This window comes from Osmia lignaria, chromosome 16 (genome assembly GCF_051020975.1).
Source record: "Osmia lignaria lignaria isolate PbOS001 chromosome 16, iyOsmLign1, whole genome shotgun sequence".
NCBI classification, from domain to species: domain Eukaryota; kingdom Metazoa; phylum Arthropoda; class Insecta; order Hymenoptera; family Megachilidae; genus Osmia; species Osmia lignaria.
In genome coordinates, this window is record NC_135047.1 from 6,182,297 (window position 1) to 6,195,029 (window position 12,733).

The 12,733-nt window shown below is 42.8% G+C and overlaps 1 protein-coding gene across 2 annotated transcripts in view; it reads left to right on the forward strand.

Annotated features, from left to right (window-relative positions):
- Positions 1–12,733, forward strand: part of Hr3 (nuclear hormone receptor 3 ROR-beta) — a 108,666-nt gene that overhangs the window by 235 nt on the left and 95,698 nt on the right. The window contains exon 1 of one of the 2 annotated variants that reach the window (XM_034317400.2): positions 8,092–9,258. The exons of the other annotated variant lie outside the window; for it this stretch is intronic. Coding sequence (XP_034173291.2) covers positions 9,240–9,258 — 19 coding nt within the window. The 5' untranslated portion in view covers positions 8,092–9,239. Of the gene's footprint in view, positions 1–8,091; positions 9,259–12,733 lie in introns of those variants that run through there. 2 annotated transcript variants of the gene reach the window in all.

Here is a 12,733-nt window from a genome sequence, read left to right on the forward strand (position 1 = left end):
AATTGTAAATAAAACAGCAGTAATAGCAGCGAATACGCGTGTACCGTGTTATGATTCACGGTGATTACAAGACCGAAAACTCCTAATTAATGGTACGTACACGATCGTAGCCACGTTATACACCCTGGTTACATTAATTTGCATCGATTCATTGAAACTCGTTCGTTAACCGCATTAACGTTCGGTAATTATTTGTTTGCCCGAGGCCTCTAATTAATCCGGATCTTAAACAAATAATCGAATGCTTGTTTAACGAGTTATTAATTGAGCCGGTGCCAATCAGGGAAACAGGAATTTTCAAATAGACGTGATAATTATGAGGGGTAATTGGGGGTTTAATTTTCAAATATAATTTTCAAAGCTAATACATTTGTTTAGTTGTTAACTCATGTTCCAAAGGTAATAGAATTTTTAATGAATCATTAAAAAAAAAATTAGGTCATAGCTTGCTACTTTCAACCCCAATCAACTTTACTTCAAATTTTGAAATGGTAAAGCGATGCGATTTATTGAGATTGCGCGTGACATCTTGATTTTTCGAAATCTCCTTTATCAATAATATTTTTTTCGATTGAATCGTGTGTGCATCGGCGGCAAATGCAAATTTCTCCGAGCGTACTGCGTGATTGGCGCGCGAAAATTGCGGGAATAACTGGACAAGCAATCAAACGTTTCTTCTTCGTTCGATCCGCTCCGAGTGAATTTTCGACCCTCGTACGCCCCTCGACTGCCGAACTCTGCTTGTTTATACGTAAACCTGTTATTTAACGTATATTGTTAGGTGTACTTACGCAGTGCAGGGCATTACCAGCGAGTGCAATGTACCGTTGATTGCCGTGGGCGTCGTGATCCCCCGTTCGTCTCATCCCGTACCATGTATCCCGCACCGTTCCGATATTATTCCTGATCGATTCGAAGAATCGAACTCATCAATAACCTTGGTCCAGGCACGAAATTACACATCGCCAGCTTTGTCTGCGGTTTCGCTTCTATCCCCTTTCGCATAGTTCCCTTTCGGTCTGGTCTTCCCTTTCTAAATTACTGAAATTTATTACTGTATCCATCCGCGAATACGAAATGGATCCTTGTGTAAAGTTTCGAGTTAATATTGATTTAACGTTTAGTTATGTTTGTTAATTGAACATTAATTAATGTATCAATGATTATGCATTAAGATTCGAATGATGGAATCAGGTCAATCGTGAGCCGGATCTATGAAACGTGTACTCGAGTGTTTTGATTATAAAAATAACATTTATAGAATTTAATTATGTTACTGAAACGATTTAAGACCGAAAGGGTTTATGCTTTTCTGTACTTTGTAAAATAATTGATAGAACTACTCAACTGCACCGTTATTCGTTACTTTGTGTTATTTACAACTTTGCAATCGTTTATCCGATTCGTGTTGCTAGTTTTATTGATGGGTAGTGTCAGAGTCATCAATAAGATCCATTCATGCGTTTCCCGGAGTGCCTGTGAAACTTAAGCAATTTTCCCAATCGTTCGACACCATTTTATGGCTCCCTTTATGCGCGAACGGATATAAATCAGGGGTAGTAAGAGGAAACAAATAATCGTTTCGTGAGCCATTTAATGCATAGCATCCTTACCATAAAATACCGGTTCCATAGTTATTATTGGTTACACTGCATGTGAGGAACGAATGGGAGGGAAAAAACTGAATTCCAACGATCGTCTTGATTGAAACTATCCACCGTAGGTACTATAAACGAGAGGATGCACCAAGGATCATCAAAATTTATTACAGAAATTTTATTTCTGAAAGATATACACGCTTGTGAAGGAATGGAGGAGTGAAACTTCTCAACATTGTAAAGGCCTTTCTAAAAAATTACCTGTATCGTTTAGATAGTGATAATGCATTTTGGTGCATTTACATGATGCAAGTTTAGAAATTGACAGGTGCCTTCTTTATTTATTTCAATAATTTCTAGAGGGGTTGGGATAGTTTTCATTCCGGGGGTGGTCTAGGCTTACCCTGGTCTCTACCTAATTATCTCAATAGCTCTGAATTATAATTAATCTGGGTCAACTTCTCGAGGGTTAATTTAGAATTTCCACTATTTTGAAAGATAGGGTGATGGTTTTTTTTACAAAATTTTTAAGAAATGAACGTAAAGTCAAGAGATGGTCGTTTGATAGCAGAGGTAACCGACTTCCTACGTTCAATGGACAAAGTGTCCGGTTAAAAAAAAATTGCATGATTCATCGCGATCAAAGAGCACGATGCACGACTCGATGCGTGTACCGGTGATAGAAGAAAACAAGCCATCAATGTATCGACTCTGCTTTAATAGATAAGATGTCCGGTATGAGAGTACCGGTTCTCTGTTGCACGATAATACCGGTCGGCGGTGTTCCATAGAAATTCAAAAAGAAAGAAACGTTCAGACACCGGGAGAAAAAAGAAAATCGGCTACGTACGCGCCGATAGCCACGAATTACGAGTGTCCATGAACCTCCGAGGATGATTTTACAGACGGTGGGGATGCTGTACCGCTATGTGGCAGTGTTACATCGTCGATTTCCCCTACCAACTCTGTAACACACTATCGGCCCCTTCTGTCTATCTTCCTCTCTCTTACATCATCAGGATCCCTCTCCAAACCGCTCTCACGACGGCCTCTCGCAGTCGGGGGCACAACGGTTACGTTTTACCGTTGCAAGCCGTTCGTTTGCTCGTTCGCGCAGTATTCGTATAACCCGCGTCCGGTACCTCTATTCTATCCTACACCCACATGGCTGATCGATCCCACACACACTCGTCATCGAGTGTTTTGATGTACGAATAAGAGGGTGGTCAGGAGGCTGGGAATGATTCCTCTTCCAATCGGTGACACTCGCATTCGGTGTCTTCTGTGCATTTTCACAGCTTAGATTTTGTCATTTCCTTATTTGGAATTTTAAGTATTTCTAAGTAATTAGGTAGATTAGGAAAGGAATTCTTAATATCTTAAGTGATACGTATTAGGATATGTCTGACTACTCTGTCTGTATCTACTTGGGTTCTGTTTTGCATCATTTGAAACTTTGCATAACTTATTTATTAATTAATTTAATAAATTTTAAGTATCTTCTGTGAAGTTTATTTTAATAATTATATAATTATAATTTAAAAAAATTGAATGTTGAAGTTTCGTTGAAAATCGAATATCGCGGTATGCCAATGTCACTGACTTCCTCAACTTTGGCAAAGTTCATTCTGTTGATGCATCACGCCCTGCTGACTGCAAACTGCAACCGGTACTTTCATTCTGTTGCACGCCCACGTGTACCATCGATCGTAAACATACCAGCTACAGAACAGCGGGTTTAATGGAGAGACCTCGGAGCCCCTAAGCTTCCGAACTATTATAATTAAATTGTAAGTCATCGCGAAATAAAATCAGATCGTCAATGGAAAGAATTTTCCAGTTTATAGAAAGAGGCAATAAAGCATGATACCTATTAAATGGAAACACAATTTATATCATCTGATAGGAAACAGGTAATTAGTAAGTCGACAAGATCATTAATTACACTGTTTCCTATTTCCTTCATAAATCTTTCTGAAGCAAGAAGGCAGAAAAGAAAACTGAACACTTGAGGCGATATTTACATGAATCGATTAAAGTAACAGTAGAATGATGATGAGCATACGGTCAATTTCGAGACCGGTAATTTAGTAGGGTCATCGATAATGTAATTCAATTTCACACTTACCGCGTCAGCTGGTTTTGATGGTGACCCACGTTAATAATTCGGTTCCAGGCACCTTGATTGATTAAGACGCTTAATGAGCCTGCAATCATATGGTTCTTACCACACACAAAAATAATGTTACTTCTATCATCTATGATTTCAAGTACCTAATAGGGATATTTCTAATTAGCTATACGAGTAAAAGAATTTTTTATTAAATAGTCATTGTATTTCTATGAAAATTCAAGCGTCATTCGTATATGAATAATCATTTAATTTCAATGGAAATTCAAGTGTTACCCACGTATGAATAATTATCGTGTAAAGGGTTAAAGTGTAGAAATCGCGTTCCCAGGCTGAAACGAGAAAAGTCGGGTATTTCCGTCTATTAACGACTCTGTTGATCGATCATCGATCAATGAAATTAAGCATTGTAAGGAGCATAAAGGAGACAATAGGCGGGCTACAACAATCAGTTGCGTTCACGGTGTAACGCGGCAGAAACTCGAGATCAGTGTCCGATATTAAAAATGTTCGTACTGGCTGAACAAACAATGGGCTAACCATTTAACCAACACCTACGCCCATGGTGCGACGACGTGTGTACAGGAACGTTGACGCATCTGGACGCACATTAGGACGTTAGTTTTATTCTAAGCAAGATGAAGTACCTTCCGCGGACAAGATGTCGAAGTAAAGGCTCCAGGTTCTTGACTCTGATTGTTAGATGGAGACATGATGGCACGGAGCAGCACTTCGAGAAGTTGATGATGTAATTTGAGCTTTACCAGAACCAACGTAGCATTATTCGAGCGAACAGTGTTTCGAAATTGCTATCTCATATCATTGAAGTATCAATTTCCTGATATCTTGTCATCCGGCTACTGAGCAAGTTAATTCAATTTTTTAATACTTCGACGTTTCCGCAATTTGATTTGCAAAATAATTAAATAAAAATTGAAGCACATCAATCGTTTTCTAAATACCCAGTACGTTTATAAATTCACTTCATTGTTGTCCTGCAATGGAACAATTACCGTGTATCCAAAAGATCGCGAATCACTTCGCCGACACGCTCGACTTCTTCGACACGCTTGAACGATTGGTAAACCTTTCCAATCGTACGGTTTTGGATGTTCGGAATGCATCACGTATTGTATTTAATCCTCTAGTCGATAAAATCAGCCGCAATTATGTTGCGTTTTCCACGCCAAGGAATTCGAGCGATTAAACTCGACAGAAAGCTGAAATCTGAAGATACAAATTGCACAAGTAATACGAGCAGATACGGGAACAAATTTATGCGACTCGAATTCAATTTCAAATTGAAACTTTAGTTTCGAAGCTTCGAATGCTGCGAAATTTTTATCTGTACATCGTGAAAGGTAAACATGTCTGAAGGAAGAAGGAAAGAGGAAGAAAGGAAGACGAACTTTGGTTATTTTTAGCAAGATACGTGGGAGTAGAAACGCAGAAAGATAGTCAAAATCATGTCGTTCGGATTACAATGCGGAAGATATTTACAGCGGAAGAATAACTCTTCTGGTCGTTTAAGTAGGCGAACAAGAGGATCGGACTGCAAGAAGCTGGACCGGATTACAAACTGGAAGGGTTTGGTGCAAGCGAAAATAATATTTCAAGAATTATGGAAAGTTGTTTGCGGTTAATTTTAACAGCTGAGAAATTTTGAAGATCGGCTAGAACAATAGTTCTCAAAGTACTTTATCAGCGTTCGCTCGATTCTTTAAAGAGGAGAACGCAGTGAGAATAGGAAAGCGGTAATTACGCTGTGCCAGAATGTCCTTTCAACGACAGGAAGTGAAACACGTCCCGAAATACCGTTGAATAGAACGAAAAATTAACTCGGTGGTCTATAGACTCTTCTGTGAATTAATGGAGGTCATGAAAGGAAGGATTAAAAAAGAAATTACAAGCAACAGGGTACGAAAAAGATGAGAGGAAACAGAGGTAACCATAAATCGGCCAATATAATAGAATGGGATCTCAATGGGGTTGAACGTGGTTAAAATCGATCGTCGCTTCCTGGTCGTTTCCGGTTATATCGTAAACTGTCACGGCTTTATCGCAGTTGAGACGGGAGATCATCGATCTACGATCGAAATTAGAATTTTCTATCATAAAAATTTTTAATATGAAATCTCTAGAAGTAATCTGGGTACCTATGATTACCCATCTAAGTGTTAAAAAACCAAGAGATCAACATCTTTTATACTATTCACACTCTGAAATCGAAGATTACAAAATCAGCACCATATGGTACGTTCGATCTGTAATTACAAGAAACATTCCCGTCATGGTCAATAAATTTCCAAAACGAAAAAAAAAAAAACGAACACGTTCTAACGAATACCTAACGGTCCGAAGATATCTTAGAATAGCAATTTCATCGGAACAAAGTAGGAATATCCAGCGTGATCAATTGTATCTAATGGATATTCTGACACCAGCTGCCTTTTTCTTCGCGAAGAGGATCACTCGCGGCGAAGTGATTGGTCGGGTGTTAATCAAACGATCTGTTAATTCTATCGACAAAGGATTTTGTCGAAAATCGCTGAGCACAACGTTCTACAACTAAATACCTGTAGCTCCCACCTTACGAGAGGCAAGCTAGCCTTGGGTTCGGCGCCAAAGACCGGGCCGAGGTCAATGACCATCGGAATATTCACGTTCGGCCGGCAGGCAGTCAGGCTTGGCCTCAGCGATTCCTCGGCTCTTCGGATTATTGCAAATCTGCGGATTTGTTGAATATCTTGCCACGCGGATATTAGTTCAATCAAAATTAATTTTAACGATCAAACGAACTGCTTCGACGGATCTGATATTAACACGCTCTTCCGGGATGTACAGACTTCCGGGACGGTAGGGTACTTTGCCGATGATGTTTCGATAATCAAGGTGTCGTATGATTAATATTCCTATGATCAATTAAGAGGTGTGCAAGGAATATATGAAATAAAAAATTGGAAGCCTTATCACCGAATAATATTTTTCAAAAGTGAAGTTCTCAAAAGGAGCTAACAGAGATTACATCTACTAAAACGTGAATGGAACGGCTACTTTTAATTGACGATAAGGGTACCAATTTATATCTCTGAAGCTACCATATTTGATATTTAAATAATCTGCTTCTTTAGTTATCTCTACATATATTTCTCCATGCGTTGTTAATAAACACATGCGGATCATATTAAAAAATGAAGTCATAAAATTCAACGAGGCAACGATTAGGTAAAATATGATTAGGCGAAAAGTGGAGAGGAGGGGGTGAGGTGCGCACCGTCTGTAACACGGTACCCCGTGGGCAAGGTGTACGGCTTATTTAGATTGAAATCTGCGTGTCTCGTTCCATATTTTTTTTCGCAGTGCATGATTTTGATACCGCTAAGATTCTTCACGCGGCTAATTGGCATTGCGCGAACAATTCATTAGAGGGAACGATGCACGCTCGGAATTAGTCGGTAATCAGCGTGGCCTTCTTTAGAATCGTATGGTTGTTTTGCAATAACTGTACACCGTCGAGGCGTTGACTCGAAAAATCCATCGCGGTTAGGCGTCTGAATTTTAATCCCATCGCGGAATCATTAACTCCGCTCGGAATGGTTTAATTAACCGACCGCCGGAATTGATAGCCCGCGAAACGGAAGGGGCCTGAAAGAAAATGTTTGCGATCGGTAAAACGACGAGTAGGCATCTGATCCGGAAACACGTGTTCCTGAACGTACAATACGAAGAATACGAGCCGGTCGGCTCTCGTGAAAACGGTTTTACCGCCATCTCCGTCGATGTCGACGCGTTCCCTTTTCAAAACGACATTCCCCGCCGGCCGATGTAAACGATCGCGAAACGGGGGTTACGGTGCAGATCCTGCTGGTCGCGGATCAGACGGGGAACCCATGGAACCGTGGACGAGGGAGAAGAAGGGAGGAATGCGAGAAGAGGGTGCCGTACGAGGCGAATAACGGTGAACGGTGCAACCGAGTGACGAGCTGGTCGCGGAAGAAAGCTGGTGTGTATACCTTGAAGAAACGGAGCCAGCATCGCTGGAGCCTCGGGATAAGTAAAAACCGGACGAAAGAGACGAGAAGGAAGACGACGGAAGAAGTTGATGAAGAAGAAGAAGCGGTGGAGGGTAGGGTGGGAAGTGAAAAAAGGAGAAAGAAGGTGGTCGAAGAAAAGGAAGAAGAAGCGAAACAAAGAGAGAGGGGATGGAAGAGAGACGACTATACGACTATACCACTATGTTGAAGAGGCTCGTCGAAGGAGAGTAGGGGTACGAGAGAGAGAAGGTGGTGGAGGCGGAAGAGTTGAGTACGGTAGGCTGGAGGGGAGGGGGTTGGTGGTAGTGGTAAGGGTACGAGGCACCGTGCGAGCACCTGTGGATCTCTGCGCCACGGTAGAGTCACTCACCGGCTACCACCACCGGACCACCGCCGAACCTTGGTTCACAGGTAGAGGACAAAACGGAACACGGTCACTCGTGGCCCGCGAACTCGAAGGAACCATCGAACATCTTGTAGAAAGAAGGAATCTTTGCTACCGATTACGTCACCTGATTAAATCGCATCAACAAACGTTTTCTTCTTATATCCGAGGAGATTCGATCCAGATTTTTGGAACAGTAACACGGTGCACCCGGTTAAACGGTGTTCGGAATCTCTGATCGGCTTCTGATTACCATCGCGCGTCGCATGATAACGTTAAATCTGTGTTGATAAGACCGATTCGTCATTGACACTTGGAAGTCAACGCGCTTGGGCCACGGTTGCACCGTTGACAAGTGGGTTTTCGGTACCATCGTTGAAGAGTCGCCGCCACCATCGACGACAAGCACGGTGAAGCATAGATAACGTGACGAAATCCTTGATCTCGAAAAAGATTTCATTCGTACACCTTGAAGAACGCGTCCTGCAGGATATCGGAAACAGGTGGTCCATTCAAAATTGCAGTGTTGAGATTCTTAACTGAAGTGTTCGATAAAATTGATATTGATCGATTCGAGGACTGATTTGTTGGAAGATAAATCTTGTTTCGTGAATTTGCAAAAGACACAAAAGCGTGACGAGGCTCGTTGAAATCTCTGAGTCGTCGATCCGATTACAAGGAAGGGGAAGGAAGGGTATAGATACAGTTGGACGTATGAATATAAGAAGAAAAGTTAAGATTGTCGATCGATGGAGCGTGCTTGACACTTACGATAGCCGCGGATGTGCGAAAACGACGTCGGTTGGCGTCGTAATGCGCGTTGAAAGCGCGTCGTTTGACTCTAGGTAAGACCGTGAACGACGACGCTTCGCGGTTTGGAAAAAAAAAGGAAAAAATAATAATTAGAGTGTCGGTGCAGTTGATTCAGTGCTAGAATCAGAGAAACACGGTTTCGATATTAGATTGTGATTAATAATCTAATCAGTGAAAAAGAAAAATAGTGGAGTAAGAAACGACGTGTGAATCCGCTTCGAACGTGATTTCTCGAAAATCTCTCGTTTTGGATATCAGGATATGTGATCTCGGACAAGATGCCTAGCACCATAAGAGGTGAGTCGTTGAACAGAAATGTTTGCTGTCAAAGATCGTTGCCTTTATCTTTTCTCTTTTTTTCTTGTAATCAACGCAAGAATGATGTATCTCGTTAATTTTTCATTCACATCAGAATGGCGAGGTCAGACGGTAATTCCGTATGCCGAAAATCGGCAACACGTCGACGATGGGCCTAAAAAAGTACGACGAATCTGTGTTTCGTACGGTTCAGATCGAAACGTTCGTCACGCGGCTTGAATAACTAATACATTTGCACGGGGTAACAGTACGCGGTGTTGTGGCCATGATGGCAGGGTCACTCGAGGTCAGTAACACACTGATGATTAGATGAGCGTCCGATTCGTCTACCTGTTTTTCTTCTTTAATTAAATTTACGGTCAATTAATTCGTGTTTGTAAATCGTTGACGTCTTTAAATAATTCATCGAATTTTCCCAGTCAAATAATTGCACATTATTAATCTTGCATATTAATCGTTGCTCGTATAAATGAATCACGATACAAAGTTCGTAAATAATTCGTTAAGGGCATTGAACGAGGCATCGTAGATAGGAAATGAAAATTCGTATGAAAATTATAAGCTGATGATTATCAAAGGGTTATTTCATTCTAGTCTGTAATGTCGTAGAATTGTTGACCTACGAGGGAAATAAATATATTTGTGGAAGCTAACAGTATACGGCGAGAGTTACGGTCGCGATAGCAGGGTCACTCGAGGTCAGTAACACACTGACAAGGAACGCGGGTCAGTCAGCGAGGCTCTTCTGGTTCCTAGACGCGTCGATCGTGTGTTTCTATTTTTTTTATTTTTTTTATCGTTCAACCCTTGTTTTCGAGGGGATCCTCGATTTTTAGTGATCGTCGAAAGCTTTACGACAACGTCGTTACAAGACGGCAGTCGTATTTCCTAGGTTAGCTAGTACTCTTCTAGACCATAGAAAGAAAAGGGAGCCAAGGGAAATTGAAAGTTGGTGGGGATTTTTTAAAATCAATTATACCATGCGAACACCTTGAGAGTTTGAAAACTCGTAGCCAAGAGTTTCCACGTAGGATGCTGAAGATGGACGGGATGGGACTGAAAAATTAAATCAACTGAATCGCATCGGACAGAGGTTCTCGGTTGCACGAATTATTCAGCGACCTTCGTGAACGCGTAACCGCGAGATCATCGACCCTTCTGATCGATCGGTCGCTCTCGAAAATGGCGTAACCGTGGATTTTCGTTTAAAAGCCGACACATCTCGTTCCGGTTCTCGTGAAATCTATCGTGGAAAAACGGAAACTCTCGAGGGAAATAGAGGGAAAGAGCTGTTAGCGAAGCGGTAGGGGATCAAAGCGAAGAGACAGAGATATGGTAGGGAGCGTAGAAAGAGAAAGAGGAACCGCGTCGAGTGGAACGTGGGAAGGGGGAAAAGCAGGTAGGAAAGCGAGATACTCTTCCTGTGACAGGTGGCAAAGACCTTGGTAAACGTAAGGGCGTTGCGATCGATTACCTAACCGGACGATGGGAGTGGATTTTCGTTTCTGACGCGGGCTCTGGACTTGGGAGCCGGCGCCCACTGTCGTTTTTCGAACTAACGCGTCGACGGGCGCTCGCCACTTGGGACACGAACAAAAGCTAAGGTCGACGAACCCGGCGTACACGTACGGCTTTAACACGCGGGCCGGTTCACGCACACCAGCTTCCAACACGATTCTACGTACACGCATTTGTTCGCTGTCTCACCAGGTACTTTCGTGGTACCCGCGATGCCACGGCCGGTCAAGTCCGGATTCCGCGCTGGCTAAAGTACCTTCGCCCGTCGCTCGTCATTTACATAAGCACAGACTTGACGGACTGCCGGTACCTACATCGATAGTTGCTTGTTTCCTCGAGAAAAAATGAATTTGAAGCTTGACGAACGACCGTTTCCTTCTATTGCTTCTTCTTCTTCCTCTTCATCATCTTGGCTCGCTTATACGTCACGCGGAAGCTCTGTTACGTGGGACACGATTTTATGAATTCTCGTAAGATATTGTGCAAGATACGTGAGCGAGCCTCCCGTGGTTCTTGACTTTGGTACCATCAATGGTATTCACGTCCACTCTGTACACACGTCGATAGATAGCCGTTTACCTCGAACGTGAACGAACTTACAGACGTGTAGGTAGGTCGGCTTGGAATGCCGCAATCTCGATTCTGAATCCCGTAAGAGTTTCTTCATGACCAACTTGACATTTCGAACTGTATCGGCCGGAATAGACGCGACGGACGACGCTGACGAAAGGGTGGACTTTCACGAGATTCTTTCTCTTTCCAAGTTGAACTTTTGATCCTCTTAAATCTAGCTGGTTTGTAAATTTAACCAGCTGCGATCATTATGCAAATTCGATTTTATAAAAATAGATTTCGTCTGTCGTGACTTGGTTCCGAACAAAGGAGTCTATGAAAGGAGTGGGTCGCGTTGGAGGAGGCGCAGGAAGGGAGATAGTAGGCAATGAACCGAGCTTGTATAAGTCGCTGGGTGGCTCTACCCAAATTACGTTCTATGGTACCGTTATGGCGGCAACATGATCGAAGCGACCGTTCGCAAATGTCGTTACGTCGAATTTTAACAATCCCCACCCTGTCTTAATCACGCATACAATACACATGCTAACAGGATCGGTGACGAAATTGTCAGAGCATTTTCAGGTGTCCCCTTCGAACGCGTTCGGGCAGGAATACGAAAGACTTTGTACTCCATAAAATGATTTCTTGACTCTTCCAACTTATTCGGGAGAGTTTAATCTTAATCTTTCTTGACAACAAAGTTCTTGATCCAATGACATTCCACGTTAGGAGACATAGATCTGAACTCTGCTGACGCGGGCTGGTTTCATCGTTTTCGAAGAAAAATCGCAGGAACCGACAGTGCCATGTGCGCGGGCAACGGTAATTCGGTTCCGCGTCAGCGTAAAACGAGCCAAGAAGGGAAATCGTGAGTCACGCGGAATCCGCTCGGTTCCGAAAGTCGGCGTTACGTGCGTGAAACGATGTGCTGCATAGGGATTCACGGAGCGTTTTTTAACACGCGTACTCCCGTATCCGCGGCGCGGCGACAGGCGAACGGGTCTACGCAGGTAAACGTGTCTCTCCCGCTTGCCTACCTATCTACCTACCTACCTACCTACCTACCTACCTAACTCGAAACCCGGCTTGCTCCTTCGTTCTCCAGTCATTGAACTCCGGGCTCGTTCAACCCACCAGCTGTTTCTTACTACTCCCCCTCTGTGTTCTCTTCCTACTCCCCCTACAAATATTCCCCACCGTTCTTCATCCACTCACCGTGGACCCATGCCTCTTCCGACACCTCTACGTCTTCGAGTCTATGCTACTCTCGCGATACTGGCCCGAGCGAAGGTATAGTTGGATCTATTCGAGCTGGGCCTTGAATATCGATTCGGTTAAACGACAGAGAGGAAGGTCGAGTTTAGGTTCAACGATCTAGCGA